This window comes from Arvicola amphibius, chromosome 2 (genome assembly GCF_903992535.2).
Source record: "Arvicola amphibius chromosome 2, mArvAmp1.2, whole genome shotgun sequence".
In the NCBI taxonomy this organism is placed as follows: Eukaryota; Metazoa; Chordata; class Mammalia; order Rodentia; family Cricetidae; genus Arvicola; species Arvicola amphibius.
In genome coordinates, this window is record NC_052048.2 from 37,280,761 (window position 1) to 37,303,573 (window position 22,813).

Here is a 22,813-nt window from a genome sequence, read left to right on the forward strand (position 1 = left end):
TATATTGCTAGTTAAATGCATAGTCTGGAACATACATACAATATTACAAGTCATTCCTCTTTGCATTATATTAAGCAACTCTAATACCATATCTTATGCTTCCAACCAATAACACCAGAAATTGCAACCATGTAACTGTCTCCCTGAGACTTCTCTATAGAACACAGTATCTTATAATGTCCTAGAATCAGCATTTATCTTGATCCCAAAAAAGCACTTTTTTCACTGAATATTCAACATAATAGTGACCATGAAAACACTGAGATTTTGTGGGAGAATAATGAGCATTTTTCTTTTTGCTTATCCAATACAAATTTCAGTGTTAAAATTGGGATCCTTTTCAGTAATTAAACATTTCAGGATGGTGGATGGGTTTTATTTCCAAGCTACTGTTTTACATGCAATTTCTCTTGACCTTGCCTAACTTACTTATTTCCATTAAGATATTTCAGACATTTCTCTATGTCAACCTTATTTTGATCAAAGCAAGATTGGAAGAGACAGAGAAAGGAATAAAAATAGTCATTACAGTGATTAGGTGTCTCTTTGGGGACTCATGAAATCTACTCCTAATGAATTCTGCATTTCACAGGCTGTCACAAGGACAGAGTTAAACTTTCCTGCCAGATCGTAAGATTTCTAACTGAATTATGGTAGATATTTTCTATTAGGACCACAGCAGTTACAGCCATTGAATGAGAGACACATGTCCTCCAGTGAGAGTCCTGAGGATATGTTCAGAGACATAGGATGATCAACTAAAAACACCAGGCAAAGCCAACACAACTAAGAGGGGTTTACATATCTTTTGAACCTAGAACTGATATTTCAGATTACTGTTGGTGGTTTATGAGTATCTCAGTCAGAAGACAGAAAGTAAGAAGGACCCAGATGGACAGCGACACTTAAAATTAAAGTGTTCATGCTGTGAGTTGAAAATAAGAGATTTTCAAAGAAACTTCTCTCTGCAGTCATGTGCAGGTTTATCAGCCACATTAACTAAGTAGGTCTATAGTGAAGGGTGTTGTCCAAGTCACTGTCATCAAGATGAATGGCATCTTTCTTCTTAAAATGGACCTTTTGCTCATTCACTGCCAGCTAACTACACTGGCCAGTTACCATTTTGATTATTGAATAAAATTCTCATAAATAAAATTGATTATTTTGCCTTAGCATAACTTCATAGAACCAGGCAGAGTGTGGGCAACTCAAATTCTAGCACCTAGAAGACAGAAATAGGAAGGTCAAATGTTCATCATTAACTAAATGGTCAGTTCAAGGATAGCCTAGGTTACAAGAGACCTCCATCAAAAGGATATCATAAAAGAAACACAAAGCAAGTCTCAAATTCATTATATACATAAGATGTAAGACAGTTGGCAAACCACCAAAGTCCTTTAACTCTAATTTGAGCTGAATTAACAAATTTAAGTAAACCTATTCTTAGTAAGTGCTGCTAAATAGAATTGACTTCCTGAAAACAATCTCAAGTTAAAGCTTTATTTGCCTAAATACACTCTACCTCCTGGTTAGTTTTGCTTATTTCATCTAAGCCATTCAGAGGCACCAGACAATCTTACAAAATCAGGGTGGCCCTGTGATGGTGTTCATATAATTCTAAACAGTTCTCCCCACTTAGGAGAGAGACCAAGTGGAAATTGGATCATGGATGGACACAGACAGTCACATTTTCTCACTAACTATAAACAGATTGGAGGTCAACTCTGCATCTCTTAGGCAGGAGCTAAGTTCCCATTGTAGTGTTCATTCTGATCATGTAGCCTATTGATATCAAGGTGCTGCAGTTCCACACCTTTGAAAACCTCCTCAACAATAACAATATGGTATAGTTGAAGGCACCAAAGTCACAGTTGCAGGACTTGGAGGATGTGAGATCAAGGGCATGGTGGTGATGATGTGTACCATTTACTTAATAACAGCTCAAGAAAACACTGCAAGAGACAAATGATTGAAGAGTTTGAGTTTGGCAATGCAATCACTTCCTACCTGCCTCTTTGGAAATCTGTGTGAAGGACTCCACACCTTTCTCTCCATAGCTTCCTTCAGATGCAAGAGTAGACACATAATTCCAGCCCAAAGCCTTTACAATGTCAACCATGGCCTGAGCTTGAAAGGAATCAGGTGGGACCACTCGAGAGAAGAAGTCATAGCGCCGATCGTCACTGAGCTCAGGAGCTGTGGACGCGTAACTAATCTGAGGGATCTGAAATGACAAGAAAACACCATGTGAGAACACACCAGGAGGGTGTACAGACTCATGCACACTTGGGACAAGCCACTCAGCAGACTGGACTTGAACAGTGTACTGCTGGATGAGTGTTCTGCCCAGTTATCATTCTACAAGTTGATACCACCTAGAGGCACCCAGACCCTTCTTAGAAGTAAAGGGCATTTTCTTTTGTGTCTTTTTGTTCTGTGTTCCCTCCTTAAGAAAAGGGAGTGAGTTTAGCAGAGTATCAGCATGCTGTCCATTGTGAAGAGTTAAAAGCAGTGGCTTCATGAATCTACTAAGTATTTTAATAGGTACAAAAGCAAAAGCAGCCCAACTGCCTTGTATCTAGATGCTATCATTTCTCATGAATATGAGACATTAACACAGAGTCTTTAGGACCTGTAAGAGTATATCAATGTGAACTCTATGCAGTGATTCATTCACCAAAGGACATTAAATAATATGTCTTAGTAGTGCTCTCAGCCCAGGTAAAGGCATTCCCTAGTGCAAACACTTCACTCTAGTACAGTGGTTCTCAAATTGTGGGTTGAAACTCCATATGTGGTGTAGGAGGTTCTGTTTATGTGTTGCCTTCATTGGTTGAATAAAGAAACTGCCTTGGCCTTTTGGTAGGGCAGAACTTAGATAGGTGGAGTAGACCAAACTGGATTCTGCAAAGAGGAACAGTGTGGCAGATGCCATGGTTCTGCTTGAGATAAACACTGGTTAGATTCTTGCTGGTAAGCCACAGTCATGTGGCAATATACATTAATGGAGATGGGTTAAACTAATATGTAAGAGTTATCCAGTAAGAAGTTAGAACGAATAGGCCAGGCAGTGTTTAAATGAACACAGTTTCTGTATGATTATTTGGGGTATAAGCTAGCAGGCTGCTGGGACAAAAAGCAGACTCTCCCTTTTCAATACATTTGGAAATCACGTATCACATATCCTCAATATCAGATATTTACATTACAATTTACAACAGTAGCGAAATTAAAGTTATGAAGTAGCAATAAAATAATTTTATGATTGGGATTCAGCAGAACATGAGGAACTATATTAAAGGACTGAAGTATTAAGAAGGCTGAAAACTACTGCTCTAGTGGTTCTTACACTTTCGAAGGTCATCTCCAAAGTTTCACACATTTTTCTTGGGTGCTAGGAGGCAACTAGAATTCCTGTTTTATGCAGCTCATAAGGATTTGTGATTCGCTTATTTTCCCATTAGTGCAATATCTTTTCCTCTTACATGACAGGAATCTATTTAGTTGTTATATTGTTATATAGGGCTTGAACCTATGAACACCAAATTAGGGAACCACAGGTAGACATTAGATATCAGATTCTCCTCTTTTCTTTTAGATTATAGAATTAATTTTGAGGACTATTTGAAATTTAATTACTTGGTGACTTTGATGCATTTATTTTAAGTTAAATCAAAACATACAAAGAGAAGATCTGTAACATATATAGTATACCATAGTATTTATATATGACTAGTAAATAAACATACAAACGCGCGCACACACACACACACACACACACAGTCTCAAATATCCTAAGAAATACCCTAAGGGAAGTTAAAATGTCACTATTGATAACAAACATGGCTAGGGACTTGGCATTAGGGTCCCTGTGGTAGTTACCTCTACAATATACTCTACCCCTCTTCCAATGTGACCAATTTGTTCTCTCTTCTAATTTCTAGGAGATTGTAACCTATAACTAGCAGTACAAGTAATTATGTGCAAGAATAATAAACTGACAATATTGATATGAAAATTCTCCTTTTATTATATTTCCTCTGGTATCTAAGTAGAATTTTGATCTTTGCTTAAACTGATCCAATAACTCATCTATTTTGCCACGAACATGCAAAAACCAGACTCACTTTGACTTTATAAGTTTAAAAATTCTATTGATATTAGCTATTTCTGTTTTTCCAAGTTATTTTCTTATTTTGAAGCATGGTTATTATTGCTATAAAGATCACTTCTTACCCCACCTTTAAAGTTCAACATTAGCCTCATACAGACTGATAAAGGTCAGATTTGCCCTGCTCCCCAACCCATGTTTCTGGTTGGCCCCAGCATTGGTAAGAAGGCTCTCTGCCCTGAACTTTAAGCACAAACTAATGTTAGGAAGCCCCAGTCTCCTGTTGAGGTCTTTACCTGAGTAACTAACTCAATTGCAGGGCTATCGAGGATCACTGGAAGTGAAATGAAAGATCAGCAAATGCTGAGATCAGAGCTGGAATCAACTTGTTAGCTAGCACTTTTACCACAGTGAATCAGTTGCATCAGCAACTGTTCCCACAAGGCAGAGATGTGCATTGTTCATCGTGATGCCAACGCAGAGTGGGTAGTTCGTACCCTGTGGGATAATTATGAGTGTACAGGAGAGTATATTTCACTAACTAAGATTATCCATTCTCCATATTTAACTTTCGTGTTTTGGGGAGTGTGATATGTCCCATACAGACTCATTTATTTTAACTACTTGATCTCTAGTGGTGCAACTGTTTGGGAAGGTTCTGCGATATTTAGGACACTGATCTTGAGGGAGGAAGTCCATCACTGGAGGTGAGCTTTGAAGTCTTATAGCCTTGCCCCACATCCTGTTTTCTCCCTTTTATTAGTACCTGGGTGTGTGACAAGCTGCTTGACTTTTCCACCATGGTGGATTCTGTTCCCCTCTAGAACTCCAATCCCAAATTAAACCTTATTCTCCAATGTTTCTTTTTTTTTTATCAGAGTACACTATCAAAGGAACAGAAAAGTAACTAATATAATTTCCAAAATTCTCTACAGCACAGGTTAGCCTTTCCTTCTGTGTACTAAGGCAAGGTAACAGTTTTACATTTATTACAATAAAGACTGCTTTAGAGAAAACATCTATTATATCCCGAACTCTTTATAGTATACACAGCATGTTCTAAGATTTTCATAGGTAATCCATCATCTAGTCACCATGAATTATTTTCAGTGTAATACATCATCATATACTAGATTATGCTACATGGTACTATATTTTTATTAGCTTGTTTTATAGAAGGATCAGGCCCTGAGCCACAGAGTTCAACCATGAACTCATAGTCCAGAGCTTTAAAATTAATAATCTCACCCAAGCTTGAAAATGGACTGTGAAAACAACTAAACTCTTAATTATGCTAATTTACAAAGTTTCACTAAAATATTTAGTAATATGCATAAAAGGAAGGCCAGTGGATTATTCGAGTCTAAGAAGTGGATTTCTGCTCACAGCATTAACTATATCATCACTTAAAGTCAATTTATGGCTCATTCTGAGACAAATGTTTAAACAGTTTGTTTAAACACCTTGGTGAAGCTCATACAAACACCTTAGCAGTCTGGGCTATGTACATGTTTATAGTTTGGAGGTTTTAACTATTAGGGAAAAAAATCTTCATTGATAGTACTTCAAGTAGAAACATGGAGGAGGGAGGAGTGGGACTTGATAGAATTGTCCTTACATTAAATGAAAAGACACAAGGCAAAACATGTCAAGACATTGCCATTAATTTTCACTTGATGAAATGTAGGAACCTTGGGATAATGCACTTCCCAAATCCCCCCTAGCCCTGAAAGTGTGCTAATAAATATGTTGTCTACTACTACTCAAATTTTCATTTACATTGCTTGAGAGAGAGAAATATTAGAATTATAGAATAATAAATACCACCTAAAATCACCTTCTAAACCATGCACCAATTACAGCTATAAAAATCTTAGTAAAATAGATTCCTTTCCTCACTATCATCTATTTTTTGACAATGATTGCTATTTGAGGTCTATACTTTCCAGCATACATAAAAAAGAGTCCCCAAGTTTAAGACCCAAATTTCTATTCAGGACCACACACACCTCCTCTTCAATATTTTACTTACATCAACACCTGGCATATAATGATCCTAGAATAAAGAATTAAAGATTAATTGGATTTAACTCCTGAGATAAAAATGCATTGCACAAAAATAATCTCTCTTGCAATAGAGATGAAAATATGGAGGAATGTCTGTAACCTGTGATACACGTTGCTGCATATTTATACAACAAGGAGGCCTTATGCTCAGCTTCTTGCTTTCAAGCAGATTTTCAAGTTATGTAGTCATTGTTTTGAGAATACTTATACTATTTAATCATAGAGCTAAAAATGTCTCTTATTGCATTATTTATTCATCCTGATAAAAATTCACCTATCACAAAAGAACGATTCTGTTAATGATGTATATAAAATAGGATTAGAAGCAACTGTAACCTACTCTGTATGGAATAAAATTTGGAATAAGTTTTTGCTTTGTTTTAGAAAATTAATGATATATTATTAGTGAAAAATGTGGAGAGTGAAAACTAAAAATACAAGATAATTTTAATCTCTGGCTTTCTGATAATGTTTTGTTAAATCTCTTTTGTACCTGTTGATGGAACGGCGGAGGGCCACCGCCATCCATCCAGCTAGATTTACCCAAAATAATTACACAGAAACTGTATTCATTTAAACACTGCCTGGCTAATTAGTTTCAGCCTCTGATTGGCTAATTCTCACATCTTGCTTTAACCCATATTTAGTAATCTGTGTAGCACCATGAGGGGTGGCTTAACAGGAGAGATCTTAACCTGCATACATCTCAGTGAGGAGAGGCATGGCGTCTACCTGAAGCATCTGCTTCATTGCCTTCTTCCCAGCATTCTGTTCTGTTTACTCTGCCTACCTAATTTTCTGTCCTATCAAAGGGCCAAGGCAGTTACTTTATTAACCAATGAAAGTAACACATAGACACTCCTCCATCATGTACCTTTGCATTTGAATACACACATGTGTGATAAAAACATGAATTTCATTTCCACCTCCTTACCATGCCCCTTTCTTACCTACATCTCCCTCTCTCCATCCCTCCCCCCCTTCCTGTGTGTATGTATGTGCACACATAATTTTCTGTAACATGGACATTTAGTCTCAGCTCACATTGCTAAATCTTTAAACCTTCACTACCGTTCAAACTAAAAGAGAAATCCTCAGAACTAATTGAGTCATTGTGTCCATCCATCAGGTTTCATTAGAAATGTTCAAGGATGTATATTCCAAATAGCAGAATATTCATGGTTTTTCAATGAAATCTCTTCACATTATTTTAAATTGATCAGTGACACAGAAAACCCATTCAAATGCTTTCCTTTTTGCATGAACACTTTCCCTTAAAGCAATGATTCTCAACCTGTGGATCAAGACCTCTATAGAGGCACATATCAGATATTTATATTATGTTTTATAACAGTAGCAAAATTACAGATCTGAAGTAACAACGAAGATAATTTTATGGCCGGGGTCACCACAATATGAGGAACTGTACTAAAGGGTCACAGCCTTAGGAAGGTTGTGAACTAATGTACCACTGATCATGCTTTGCTTCCCGGAAGACTGCTGATTCTTGTACACTAAATTTTTCTTTTTAATTCATTACTGTGGGGTAGCCACACATGCCAGTGAACATTTCTGGAGACCGGGAGACAACTGTGTGGAACTGGTCTTCTTCCATGTCTTGTGGGTTCCAGGGACTGAATTTAGGCCAGTATCCTGATAGTTAAGTGTTATTCAGAGCCATCTCACTGATCTACATATATTAAATCCGGAAGTAATCTTTTGATATTTGGAATGTGACTTCTAAGTAAAGATGTTAGTTCTCAAGTCTGTGGCCAGCACTTAACTATATTAACTCTTAAGAAATCAGAGTATGTTAAAACTGTTTAAACTCTTCCATGTGCCTTCTTTTTAACTCATCTTTACCAAATATCCTGAGCAATCCTATATGTTTGTTTTGTGATATAAACTTCAGAATAACTTAGAATACATTCAAAAAATTTGCCCAAATTACCCATTAAGATTTGATAAGGATTGCATTATAGCCATACATTAGGATAGAACTTAGATTGTATAATGGTGACTCTCCAATTGTGCAAAAATATAATTATTTTTATTAAAGTTTATTAAATATATGATTTACATAAAGTCATTGAACTATAATTAATACACACATGATATAATGTTTTCAGAAGCCACTGGTTTATAAGTAAACATCTGAGTTCCAGGTATGGGATGCCTCCCTGTGGTGGTTTGAGTGAGAATGGCCCCCTTAGGCTGATATAATTAAATACTTGGTGTCCAATGGTGAAACACTTTGAAAAGGATTAGGAAGGGTGGCATTGATAGAGAAGGTATGTCATTAGGGATGGGTTGGCTTTGAGGATTCAAAACCCCATGCCATTCCTAGTTAGTTCTCTTTCTCTGCCTCTTGTTTGTGGGTCAGATATGAGCTCTCAGCTACTGCAGCAGTACCATACCAGCCTGCCTCCTGCCTTGCAACCTCTCATGATGGTCATGTACTCATCCTCTGAAATTGTAAGCCCCTATAAAAATCACTTGCTTCTATTACTGGCCTTCATCATAGTTTTTGGTTTGTTTGTTTTGGTTATGGCAATAGAAAAGTAACTAAGACCCTCTCTTGAGTTGTTTGTCAGACACGCCCTGAAATCCTCTAAACAATACAACCTATTACCATTGTTTAGTGGTCCACACAAACTTAATGATAAGATTCTGGTATTGAAAGTACCACTTACTTTGTTCACAGGGTATGAAAAAAAAAGTTGTTGCTGACACAGAAGCTTCTTCTGTGCTGCCTAACTTTCAGATACATGATGGTACTAGTCAGGCAGCTGAGGGGGAAAAAATCATCAGCAATCTTACCTAGCTATGAACTGTCAGTTACAATAAGGACTGGTATGACTAGATGTGCCCATAGGTGTAAGAGTGAAACAGACTTTAATGGGAGTAAGCATTTACTTCCTGTGAAAACTTGTGCGTTTTTTATCTGTCTACAAAACCATGATTGGTGAGCTCATAGGTTCCAGGGAGAAACCATTATTTTAACAAGAAGCATAGCATCAAAGTGCACTGTAAATTCATGTATTGACTCCCATAGATTCTTGCAGGTTTCAGACATCGCCAAAGAAGTTTCTTTCTTCAGGGATTGGTAGATAAGGCAGAAACTCATAAATGGTCAATGTGCAAATTAGTAAATATCCATAAAGTTTTCAAACAAAAAAGGACCTTTCTTTCAAATATTACACCTATCTTTCTAAGGCATAGCCAGCATTGTGAAAGAGAGAGAGGAAAGATTAGATTATAAAATCCAATTGTCAGAGATGACCAAACTGAAACACTGTTTTCTATATAAAATCGTAAAACTGAGGATGTCTACACAGGACCTGCCCAAGATCAAGCCATTCAACATTCCACAATCAGAGAGTGAGGGGTTTATGAGCTCCTAGCCCTAGCTGAGGAGCTACTCATAACTGATAGCTTTTGATTGAGGGAAAATTAGTTTTCTTTAAGGATAATGCTCCTAGTAGGTCAATCAAGCTCTAGTTAAATGGTAAAATGGTCATAAGTAATTGAAAACAAATATTGGAGTTGGTTGAATATAAAAAAGAGAGGAATTGAGGTGGGATAGGGATATGGAGGAAGGAAATGGGAGGAGTTAGGAGGAAGAATCCATGCTGTATATGATTTAAAACATTATATATTCATGTGAACTTCTCAAAGAATAATAAAATATTAAATTGCAAAAATTTCATTCATTCATTTTCATTATTTATTCCTAGTAAAGTCAAATAATTGTCTCTATGTAGGGTTTGCACATTGCTTATTAAATTTCCTTCAAAATAATTTTATTTTTATTGCATTATGTATGAAGTAAAATTGATATTCTCATCTATCTTGCTTGTATGCACAAATATATTAATTTTGCTTATTTATTTTATAACTTGGATCCTTGTTAAAACTATTATTAATTTGAGAAGCTTTCAATTTATTTTCCTGGGAATTCCAAGTAAACAAGTCATATTATAATAATTTATTGCTTTATGTTAAATCATTTTTTTGATTATGTATAAATGTGTTGACTGTTGGTATATGAGCATACAAGTCCTGATGAGGGAATTGGATGCCCTGGAGCTGAAATTACAGGTGGTTGTGAGCTGCCTTGCATGGGTTTTGAGAAACTGAGTGCAGATATTTTGAAAGGACAGTAAGTGCTCCTAATTGCTGAACCATATCTCTGCTCCTATTTTGCTTCCTTAATTAAATACATTACTATCAGGGACCAAAGGCCCCAACATAGAAACTATTTTCCCTAACTGGACTGGTATGGAGGCATGAGAAATAACCAGACACAGTTTACACCATCATCACGGAAGGGCATCTCAGGCTTCTCCCCATCCTGGAGATCTACCCATGTTTATTATACCAAACATCTCTTATCCTCCAGGTAACCCAAGGTGGATACCTCATTAATATTCTCTTTCCGGGGAATCAGGGCTAGGGAAAGGCCTGCAACGTAGTCATCAACTTCGACAGACACCTCTCCCCAGGCGATCTACATTTTTAACAAATGAGAAAGGAGCAGTACATCCTGGCTTTTGTTAGGGCAGTGACAGCCTGTCTGCAGGGCTATGAGACCACCTCAGGTGGAGGCTTATGGCTTCAGAGCCTGGCTTCCACACCATATAGAAATATGGGCCTACACATTACCTAAAAGTTTTTTTTTTAAAAAAAAAAAAATATAAGAGATAGTGAGTGGGGCAAATTGATATTCCTCTCCTCATTATCTAAAGCCAAATATACTCCTTATGTATTAGAAAAAGACTTTCAACATTGAAGAAGAATTTCTAAGTCACATAACCTACAGACTCTCCCTTGTATATAAATCTATCACTTTTTCAACAAAACTCAATGGTGCCTTTCCCAATGTCTGCCACTATACATTTCCAAGTTTCATGAAAGCACTTACTTTATATTATTAATACAGGACATTGGGCACAGTAAATTTTGGCTGTCAAATTGATTGGATCTAAAATCAATAATGTGATCAATTGGTATTAGCTCTTCTTTGAAATTCTGGTAGAATTCTGTGCTGAAACCATATATGTCCCCGGGGTATTTTTAAGTTTGGAGACTTTTGATGACTGCTTCTATTTCCTTAAGTGTTATAGGTCTATTTAAATTATTTATCTTTATCTTGATTTAATTTTGGTATGTGGTACTTACCCAGAAAATTGTTTATTTCCTTTAGATTTTCCAAATTTGTGAAATATAGGTTTTTGAAATTTGATCTGATGATTCCTTAGATTTTCTTAGTGTCTGTTTCTGTGTCCCGCCTTTCATTTCTGATTTTGTTTGTTTGGATATTTGCTCTCTCTCTGTCTTTTGGCAAGTTGTATATGTGGAGTTTTTTAGGCTGATCTCCAATATACACAAAGAACTCAAGAAACCAGACATCAATATACCAAATAATCCAATTTAAAAATGGAGTACAGATTTAACAAGAATTCTCAACAGAAGACTTGCAAATGGCCAAAAGGCACTTAAGGCATTGCTTAGTGTCCTTAGCCATCAGGAAAATACAAATTAAAATATCTCTGAGATACCATCTTACACCTGTCAGAATGGCTAAGATCAAAAACACTAATGACAGTTTTGGTTGGAGAGGTTGTGGAGTAAGGGGAACATTACTCCATTGCTGTAGGAGTGAAAATGTTTACAGCTGCTTTGGAAATCAGTATGGTGCTTTCTCAGAAAATTGGAAATCAATCTATCTCAAGATCCAGTGATACCACTCGGGCATACACCCAAAAGAGGCACACTCATACCATAAGGATATTTGCTCAACTATCTCATAGCAGCATTATTTGTAATAACCAGACTCTAGAAATAACATAGATGTCCCTCAACTGAAGAACAGATTAAGATTATATATATGGTACATTTACACAATGGAGTATTACTCCATGGGGGGAAAAAGACATATTAAAATTTGCAGGCAAATGGCTTGATTCCTGAGAGAGGTAACCTAGACCCAGAAACATGGTATGTGTACTCACTCATAAGTGGATATTAGACATAAAGCAAAAGATAACCAGTTTATAGTCCATAGCTCCACAGAAGCCAGGAAACAACGAGGACCCCAAGAGAGACATTCATGGATCCCTGAGAAGGGTAAATAGACAAGATCTCTTGAATAAAGTTGGAGTGTGGGAGAAGGGCGAGGGTAGAAGGAAAGAGGTAGGATAGAGTGGGGTGTGGAGAAGAACATGAGGGATTAGAAAGGTCGAGTTGGGGAAATGACAGAAAGGGGGAGCAAGAGAAAAGATATCTTGATAGAGGGAGCCATTATAAGTTTAGTGAAGAACCTAGCACTGGGGAAATTCCCAGGAATTCACAAGGATGACCCCAGCGAAGAGTCTAAGCAAAAGTGGAGAGGGTGCCTTAACTGCCTTTCCCCTGTAAGCAGATTGATGACTACCTTAATTGTCATCATAGAACCTTCATCAAGTAACTGATGGAAGCAGATGCAGAAATCCACAGCTAAGTACTTGGCCCTGTTCCCAGAGTCCACTCATAGAGAGGGAGTAGTGATAATATGAGCAAAGGGATCAAGACCATGATGGTGAAACACACAGACACAGCTGATCTGAGCTAATAGGAGCTCACTGACTGGAATGACAGCTGGGGAACCTATATAGGACTTAATTAGGCCCTCGGCATGTGGGTAGCAGTTGGGTGTCTTGAGCAGTTTGTGGGTTCATTGGAACCAGTATTTATCCCTAGTGTATGAACTGACTTTTTGGAGCCCAATGCCTATGGAAGGATACTTTACTTAACCTAAATACAGGGAGGACGGTCTTGATCCTGCCTCAAGTGATGGCACAGACTTTGTTGACTCCCAATGGGAGACCCTCCCTCTCTGAAGAATGGATAGGGAGTGGGGTGGGAAAAGGTGGGAGGAGTGTGAAGAGGGGAGGGAGAAGGAACTGGGATTGGTATGTAATAAAAAAAGACTTTTGTTTTTGGAAAGAACTAATACAATTTTCTGTGGGGTGTATGATTGCTATTCACCTCCTTTCCGTTAATTTTTTTCCATTTTGTTCCTTTATTTTAGAAGCATTTTTGTTCATATAAAATGTATTTGCATACTTTTGTTTTTATACTCTGAGCTTTGAGTGCAGCATCTAAAACAGTAACATGTCCTTGCCAAAGCCAAGGTCAAAGGGCTTCTCTAGAATTGTTAACAATAAGGATGCTGGCCATTTCCTTAAGTGTCTTTTAGCCATTTTTAGATTCTTCTGTGGAGAGTTCTCTGTTTAGGTCTGTACTCCATTTTTTTGGATTATTTGTTCTTTTGATGACCAATTTCTTGAGTTCTTTATATATTTTAGAAATCAGACCTCTGTCTGATGTGGGGTTGGTGGAGATCTTTTCCCATTCTGTAGGCTGCAGTTTTGTCTTGTTGACCATGTCCTTTGATTTACAGAAGTTTTTCAGTTTCAGGAGGTCCCATTTACTAATCATTTCTCTCAGTTTCTGTGATACTGGGGTTATATTTAGGAAATGTCTAAGCCTTTGCAGGATAGGTGTAATATTTGCAAGAAGGATCCCTTTATGTTTGAAAACTTGATGGATACTTATTATTTGCACATTGACCATTTATAAGTTTCTGTCTTAACTACCAATCCCTGAAGAAAGAAACTTCTTTGATGATGTCTGAAACCTGCAAGAATCTATAGGTAGAGATGAATTTGGAGGGCACTTTGATGTTATGCGTCTTATTAAAACAATGGTTCCTTCCCTGGAACATGTGAGATCACCAATCATGGCTTTGTAGACAGATATAAAACGCACAGGTTTTCACAGGAAGTAAATGTTTACCCCCATTAAAGTCTGTTTCACTCTTACACCTATGGGCACATCTAGTCATACCAGTCCTTATTGGGGGGAGGAGATGGAAATTTTTAAACAAAAAAAAAAATAAAAATAAACCATGAAAAAAATGCAAAAGACAGAAACTGCTTTCTAAGCTCTTCTTGATATTCATGTTGCCTCTACAAAGTTAGTGTAGACTCACAGCTTTTCCTTTTCCTCAACAGACAACCACTGTCCACCTTTGTGCAGTTCACACTCACTCCCATGGTCCTCTGGCTTGTTCTTCTATTACAACATTCCACATTTAATGGAAGACTAAATTCTCTATCTAAGGTGGGATCTCCAAACCAATCCATAATCTTTCTGTGTGTCTTTCAACAAGCTTCATAAAAACAACAATAAAATAAAATGCTGTTCTAACTTCACTTATGTCTTCTCAGACCCAGCTTACCTGATACTGGTGATAAAATGAAAAATGAGTTTCATATAATTACGTGTTGAGAACAACTTGTTCTCGTGCTTCAAAATTATCACATATGGAATTTATGTTGAACTAAACTTTTGTGATGATTTCTAAACAATACTAAAACAAACAGATCACAAATGCAGCAAGAAAATGTCATTGGGGCGACATTTCTCAAATCCACACCTTACGCTTAAGAGCAAATGTCAAATTAATGTATTTGTTAATTTCAACATTCTCATCATTCAAAGCCATGTATGGTGCAACAAATACCACTTAAAGGATAAACAAAACCATCACCAATCAACTTTTAGAATAATTAAATTGGACATTTATTTTTTTTCAACCACACATCAGACAGAGGGCTGATCTCCAAAATATATAGAACTCAAAGAAATTAGACATCAAAATATCAACCAATCCAATTAGAAATTGGGGTACAGATCTAAACAGAGAATTTTCATCAGAAGAAACTCAAATGGCCAAAACACACTTAAGGAAATGTTCAACATCTTTAGCCATCAGGAAAATGCTAATCAAAACAACTTTGAGACATTTTAGCTTTATTTCTTTTAAATGTATAAGTGTTTTGCTCCCCTTCCCCCTGTGTGTGTATGCATGTAACATATGTGTGCCTGATGCTCACAGGGGTTATCTGTCAGATCTCCTGAAACTCAGGATCTGGATTTGTGGAAAGTTGTCAGCCAGCATGTGTGTCTGGGAACCAAAGCGCTCTCTTAGAGAAGCAGGACACACATGTTGAGCCATTGCTCTAACCCTAAAATTGAACATTAAAATAAATCACATCACACACATGTTAGGAAACACTTTAGAAATACCAGTATTCATAGCTCACAAAACAAGTAATTGGAACATCTGAATTATTTTGATATTGAATAATAATAGAGGTAAAGTAACCACAGTTAGTGTCACATATCACCACTAGGAGGGGCTCTAAATTCTTGTCCAAGTTCTATTATTTGCTTTGAAAATTAATGGTTTACTGGAAGGTTTATATAAGACTATTTTTTCCTTTTGTCTGGAACTGTTCTATTTTGTGGCATTGAGCTTCACAATTCTAATTAAATAACTCAGTTTGTTACAGACTGTTTATTATTCTTCCTCTTCCTCCAGAGTACTTAACTTCATGGAGGGCAAGGTCTTTGTGTATCACCCCTTCATCACTGGAAGAACTGGAACAGGATCAGTCTTCCTTGAATGAGTTAGACAGAAAATCAATGACTAGGATAATGCTGAGAACACACTCCACTTTGGTATGTTCCTCATGTGCACGGTTCCTGTGGTCAGAGGGCTGTAAAGCTCCAGGAGTTGCTACTCCCGGGAGGACAGGCAATTAATGGCCAGTGACAGGTACTAGGAACAATACTTTTCCCCTCCCTTTCTTCATTCTGGAGATTTTTCTTGGGATTTCTTTCCTTCTCATTAGAATATAAAACAACAAGGCTGGCATATTAATGTTCTAAAGAAGAAAGAGTTGAAGCGAGGCATCTCGCAGCCTCCTTCCTCTGATATCCCTCTTAGGTCTTTGTCCTATTCCTAAAGAGCATGTGTTATGGTGCCTGAGCCTCCCCCATCTTCACTCAGTCTAGTGTCAGTCAAGGGTTTGTTTTATAAAAAGGTTGAGCCTATCCTGACTTTTCCTTAACACCTACAAAACAAGGTATTCAGACACAGACAGAAAACAAGATATTTTGGATCCTGCGGTCTTAGTTCTAGATAAATTTCTTTACTTCTTGTTAGCATTGTTACTCTAAAGCTAAAAATGTCAAAGATACAAAGCAGTCTAGAGAAAGTAACTTTAATATATAAAACATACAAAATCAAATATTATGGGTGTGTGATATTGCTCCATTTTCTAAGTGTGGGGAAGACTGAGCCATTTCAAATTTAATTCTATTCCTTAATTCCTACATAATCAACAACTAGGCAAACTGATGTCAGCTTGGAAAAATACCCCTACAGACATTAGCTTATTGTTAACATCTGTTAATATAGCACAAGTCTGTGTCCAGATGTGCTTCTGCCAACATTACTGCACAGGTTTGGAAAACCAAAATGGGTGCCATTACTCTGGGACAAACTTAATTCTCAACAAAACACATTCCAAAGTAATTATATCAAGAAAAATACAGGTTCATTTATCCAAAACACAAGGGAGGGAGACAGTTTTGGATTGTGATTCCTTCACATCAACGTTTTCTTGATTGTGATTCCTTCACATCAACGTTTGCTCTCGGACAGTCTATCCTTCCTCTTAATATCATAAGGACAGCACCTTTGACAAGGGCAGTCATCGAGTTTCTGGGAATTTGGATAAAGTCTCTTTGTTCCTGGGGACTCTACGTAGTCAGGGAAGGCAAGAGAAAATGTAAGAATACTTGTTCCAGAGGGCAATTTCTACAAATGTTGTAAAAGGCAATTTTTGGAAGTATCATGTGCAATTAAGATAATGCTCCTGTGTACCTGTAGAGATATTAATGAACTCCCAGTGGGGCATTATTAAGTTCACAGTCAGCAGTAATTTTGCTCTTATTTCTTATTAAGCTTTATTGATATGGATCCCCCCAAAAGGGAAAATGGTTGAATAATCCTTTCAGGCTTATTCCTTGAAGCATCACTCCTTTCAACTTATAATTATATCCTCCACAGATACCATCTCCTCTCCTATTAGAAGAGCTAGGCAACCATTCTGAGTTTCAAGGATGTGGATGCCCAAGTACTGAGAGATGACTGCAAATTTTCACTTAGTTTTCACTCTGTAATTTTACACAACTTCACTCGTGAAAGAGATCCTTGCCAGTTCTTCTGACTCCTTTCCCACATAATGTTTACTTCTTCAATTATAAATCACTAATGGTCTTCAATATCTGTTTAAGTGGTATATAAATACCACTTTTTTCAGGTATATAAATATAAATACCACTCTTTTGATTCCCGAGAAGTTTTGTTAGGAGTAGGGGCTGTGCTTCATTGTCCACAGAATATGTGGAAAAATGTGATAATTGTTACTTCTATGATTTTTCTATGTCCTTAGATGGATCACTGGGATAGGAATACATATATATTCACATATATACATATATATTCATGTATGGATGGCTTTTTCAGCAACTTTGCTAAGTTAAAACATTAGTAACATATTCAGTCTGTGCCTACGCAGCACCCATTTCCTTTTATTGATAGCTCTCTAATGCACTGGAGACCACTTCCAACCTCCCAACCTTTCTACATCCGGTGTCTACCATATTCAGAATACTCAGAATTCTATTGTTGACAAAGCTGACTCAGGTCAGTCCATAAAACAGGAGAACCATCCAGCCTAATCTGGACCTTGTGAACAATGGGGGACTGTGAAATTATAATACCTGAACAAATGAAAATTATGTTTGTTCTTCCTGAAATGACTGGAAAGAACTGGAACCAAGGTTATGGTGAATGATAAAGGTATAATAGAAGGATTGTTTTTCTGAGTAAGGGAAACAAACATAGGTGGCAGCTCAGAGCTGGGGAATGTGAGGCACACAGCCAAAGCTAAAATAGCATCCAGATCTCAAACTGGACAGATACCTTAACCGTTCAGATGCTTCCAACTTTTCCAGAAGTTATATTTCCAGAAGGTAGAAATTTTTCAAGTAGGTTTCTGGCACCCATGCTGTGTACCTTACAATCATGTGTAACTCTGGCTTCCGAGAACCTGAAACTATTCTCTGTCCCCTGAAGATACTCTATACATGTAGCCTATATGCACTGGCAGGCAGGCAGGTTGGCAGGCAGACTTACAGACAGCATTGTGAGCATGCGCACGAGCACACACACACACACACACACACACACTGATGATGAACACAAGTTTTAAAAGGAATAGCAGCTATGGGGCCATCAAGCTAAACATACTACCCGGAAACACATTCCTACCCATGAAAGAGGTCAACTATATGACCTCAAGATTCATCCTAGGATAAAAAGCTACAAAGTAGAAATTATACATCAGCTACTCACACACCCCATTGTATCACTTGCTGAGATAGGCTCTGTAGTTCCACTTGTGTAGGGGCTGTCTTTGTGGTAAAATGGGCTTTATAAGTACTTCTGCATGTTATAGACATACCACACGGTATGTCCATGACTCATATATTGTTCAGTGTAAGTCCCTTGAGGTCCTTTCTCTCTCAGTGTGGCACTACCAATGTCATGGGCATTCTGGAGATGTGGAAAGAAAAGGCAGAACATTATATTTTTGAAAAGGGTATTCCTAATAGTCTAGGAATTGTCCTTAGACAACTATAAAAACAAAGAAAGAAAACCTATTCAAAGAACGGGTTTATTTTTGTGTTCTCTAATTTTTCTGAGGACCATTCAGCAGCTTCTTATGTTTGATCTAGTGTCAAGGAAAAAAAAAAATCTTGATCCATTATGGTTGCTACATGTAACCTTCCTGCATGAATAAAAAGTAAATAAATGGAAAGGAAAGGAATACTCCTAGGTATGGTTAAAAAAAAGTTTATTATAGATAAAATGGATAGCATAGCCAGAAGCAGGGACATCCAGAAGAGGTCAGAGTGAACATGACCAGACTAAGCTGGGTCATACAGGGATGGGGAAGGGGGAAGGATAAGGGAGTAAGGGGAACCATGCACACCAGCCAGGAGGCTAAACATACAAATGGGCCTGGTAACCACAATGCCTGGATTTTATAGGGAAGAGTCTATGGGGGAAGGGCAGCCCAGCCTATGAGCTGGTGAGTTCAGCCCTGGAGCTGGTGAGATCAGGGTAGAGGATGGGGTATGCCTGCCTTACCTTGTAACAAGTAGGGGCTTAAGAATACTGGGAGAAATGGGCAGCCAGGTCCAGCTCTGATATATTAAATAGGTATCCCAGCATTTTTTTGGTCCCAGGTTTGAAACTTTACACTGTAATGTTTCAGAAACAAGTTTGGGGTCAGGAAGAACCAGGTTAAAGTTGGTTCATTTCAAATAAGACAAGAGGTATTCCAGAAGGGAAAGAGTAGTATGCACTGACCCTTATATTAGCAGACAAAAAGGTTTACTTGTTAGAGTTACTTATTCATTAATTTCTCCCTTATAAAATAAAATACTCCCTCGCTGCATTTATTTTCACTTTGTGATAATCATAACATAGGCAAACAATCAGGCCTTTCTTAATGCAGAAGAGGTAAGTCTTAAGACTTCATGGGATATAGCCCCTTGTCATTTAGTTTCCATCATATATCATATCATATCATATCATATCATATCATATCAGTGTAGTGGCCAGTTTTGTTTTAGCTTGCAAATCTTGAACATTACAGCACACCAGTAGTAAGGTCGATACAAGCCCATGGGCTCCTAGGACTTAAAGGATTTATCAGTCGCTCCTTGAGAGATGTGCTGTTGTTATTCTGTATGCAGAGAGAAACATAGCTTTCAATGCAATATTTGACTGAATTTCTTCTTCCCACAGAATGTTTATGTTAATATTATGGTTGCTGCTGTCCAGAAACCTCTCAGTAGGAAGTACAGTTTTACAGAATAGAAAGAGTCACTGAGACTGGAATAATGAATGAATGAAGGTTGAGAGTTTGTAAAAGATACAAGGGACAGCTATTACTTAAGCTGATCTTGATGAAGAAGGCAGAATTCCTCCAGCCATGTCTCTCTCAGTGAAGAAAAAAAGACAAAAATGCATATGGAGAGTAATGAAGACCTGGGATTCACTTGAAAAAAATTAGACAAACTTGTCTGGCTTGAGAGTGGAATCTATGATTCAATTTTATTAATATCCAGAGAAGAGTATGTGCCAACACAGTAGAAAAAAATTCTCATCTAAATTCATTTGGATTCTTATGTTATGATAACTACTCTTCCTAATAAATAAACACAATCTATCTAACATACATTATTATATTCCTGGAAGAACAGCGAGCTCAAGAGCTACTAAACATCAAATACCTCTGGTGTAATAACTCCCTAAGAAACACCTTCACTAACTACAGACATCATTCAGCAAGAATTCAATTAGAAAGGGAATCACTGATTGTGCCACCAAGGTCTGCAGCATAGGATTCTCACTGTCTCTTTTCACCAAAGTAGGCCACTCCCTACTGCTCCTAGCAACAGAGAATTCGATCACTGTAATGAAAAGATCTTTGTCATCTGCATATCACAGGTACTGGTGAATAAAACAAGGTTTAGCATATGTCCAGTTATTTTTTCTCTTTGTCTTACTTCTTAGCTCCTTGCTGCAAAGATAATCATTTAAAGGATATAAAGGGAAGAAAGTCCAAGTCGTAGCACTTTTGTGTATGCAAAGTCTTAGCCAAAGAAACACACAATATTAGCCAACAAATTCAGATCATAGTGTGTGTGTGTGTGTGTGTGTGTGTGTGTGTGTGTGTGTGTGTGTGTAGGAGAGAGAACAGAAAGAGAGAAAGAGACAGGTAGAAAGAGACAGAAGATCACAAAAAGGGAGGGGGAGAAAGACAGACAGACACACACACACACACAGAGAGAGAGAGAGAGAGAGAGAGAGAGAGAGAGAGAGAGAGAGAGAGAGAGAGAGAGAGAGAGAGAGAGAGAAGAGCACAAAGCTCCATTGCAAATTTTCAAGCTAGAATAATTCAGTATGTTCTCGTTTTTGGAAATGTTAATTTTTTCTAGAATTTCTCCCTTTCAACACTCTTTCCCCAGATCCTGCAGTCTCAACTTTGGCTATCATATCTCCTGCCACCACATAATCTTCCAATGACTGTGATTGCTACTTTTTTAAAACATGTAATTGCATTTCTGCTTGACTGCTCCCCTTAGAGTGTGAGGGAGACAGGGAATGTTCGCCATCACAACTAGACTGGCTGTGTTTGCAAAAATTTGGAAAAGAGCTGCAACTCCTTTATGATGCACAGGTTCTGATTAAAGGGAGGTCTTAGCCAGATTTTGGTGTTCTGTTCTTTTTCTGACCTTGTCTCTTAGACCTGAGATTTCAAGGGGAAAGCTAAAAGATTAAGACATTCAGAAGGACCAAGGATGGGATCCTTCTGCTAACTGATTACTGATTCAGATCTTTTTCTTGTAGAGATAAATGATCCTTAGAGAGGAAAAACAATTTATCTAAACTCACAACATCATAGAGTTTCCAAGAAACAGTTAATGCTCATGGTTTATATCATCGACCCTTAGCCCCCCAAACTACAGCATGTTCTGTCAAGCTATTATCCCCTTTCTGTAGTAGTTTGCTCCATTTTAATGGCTCTTGAGGAATATTGAAATAGGATTATGAACTAGTTTGTTTGAAGAAACAGAAAATCCCAAAGATCAGCTGTATATTTGCTCTCACATAGTAGATAAGGTCACAGTTCATAGCTGGCATGCAACACTGGCTCTTAAGGAATCATGTTCTGCATTTCTGCTTTGTCGTCCTGATACACACATTTTATCATCAGTGTCATCCAAAGTCCTAAACTCCTGTTGATGCACCAGTGATTATGGATATTATTAGCGATGAAACTGGGGATGTGGAAAAGACAGAATTGTACCCCTATAGAGCTGTTATTTATTCTCAGACACCGTCCATCTCCCACACAATGTTTGACCTATGTGTCGTTTTCCAATGTAGCCTCTTGATTCAAACCTAGTTGCAAAGAGAGATTTTTGAAAAGTCTAATGTTTTGACATTTTGTTAATCTCTTGGGAACTAAAAATATCAAATAGAGAAGTAACAGAAAGGAAAAGATAACACACTTGTGCACACGTGGACAATGCTGATTGGGCTTAGTGGGTTCTAACAATGAAAATAATGAAAAGTAAAGAGAACATGAATTTTAGAGCAAGACATGTTGGGTAAGGAAATTTTGGGGGAGATGGAAAGGAGAAATGGGATGGGTAGACAGGATCATATTTCACTGTATACATGTATGAAAATCCCCAGGAACACATTTTAAAAATAAAGAAAAAAATTAAAAAATACTTAAAAGGAGAAAACAGCCATCTTTTGGCAGTATCCCGGAAGGTGGGACAGTACTGCAAGAATGCAGTTATAGGCTAGGAACTGCCAAGCAGATAAAATTGATGTTTGAGTGTGGCTAAACTAATCTTCAAAATGACTGCATAGAAGTAAAAAGCAAGCAGTCTATTCTTATTGAACTCCAAGTGTATAACAAGAAACAGATGATGCTAATGCTGTGAATACCTTATAATGACTCTGAACAATGCTGTTACTACAATGAACAAATTATAGGAATGAAAGCCAGCGGCATAGTGACATGACCCTTATGGTGCCAGGATCTTTTCTATCAGCATCTGCAAGAGGTCATCAAAAGAATTTGA

At 37.5% G+C, this 22,813-nt stretch overlaps 1 protein-coding gene across 1 annotated transcript in view; it reads right to left on the reverse strand.

Moving 5' to 3' along the window:
• Positions 1–22,813, reverse strand: part of Grm7 (glutamate metabotropic receptor 7) — an 846,624-nt gene that overhangs the window by 551,283 nt on the left and 272,528 nt on the right. Inside the window, 1 exon segment of the mRNA XM_038319039.1 lies at positions 2,010–2,224. Coding sequence (XP_038174967.1) covers positions 2,010–2,224 — 215 coding nt within the window.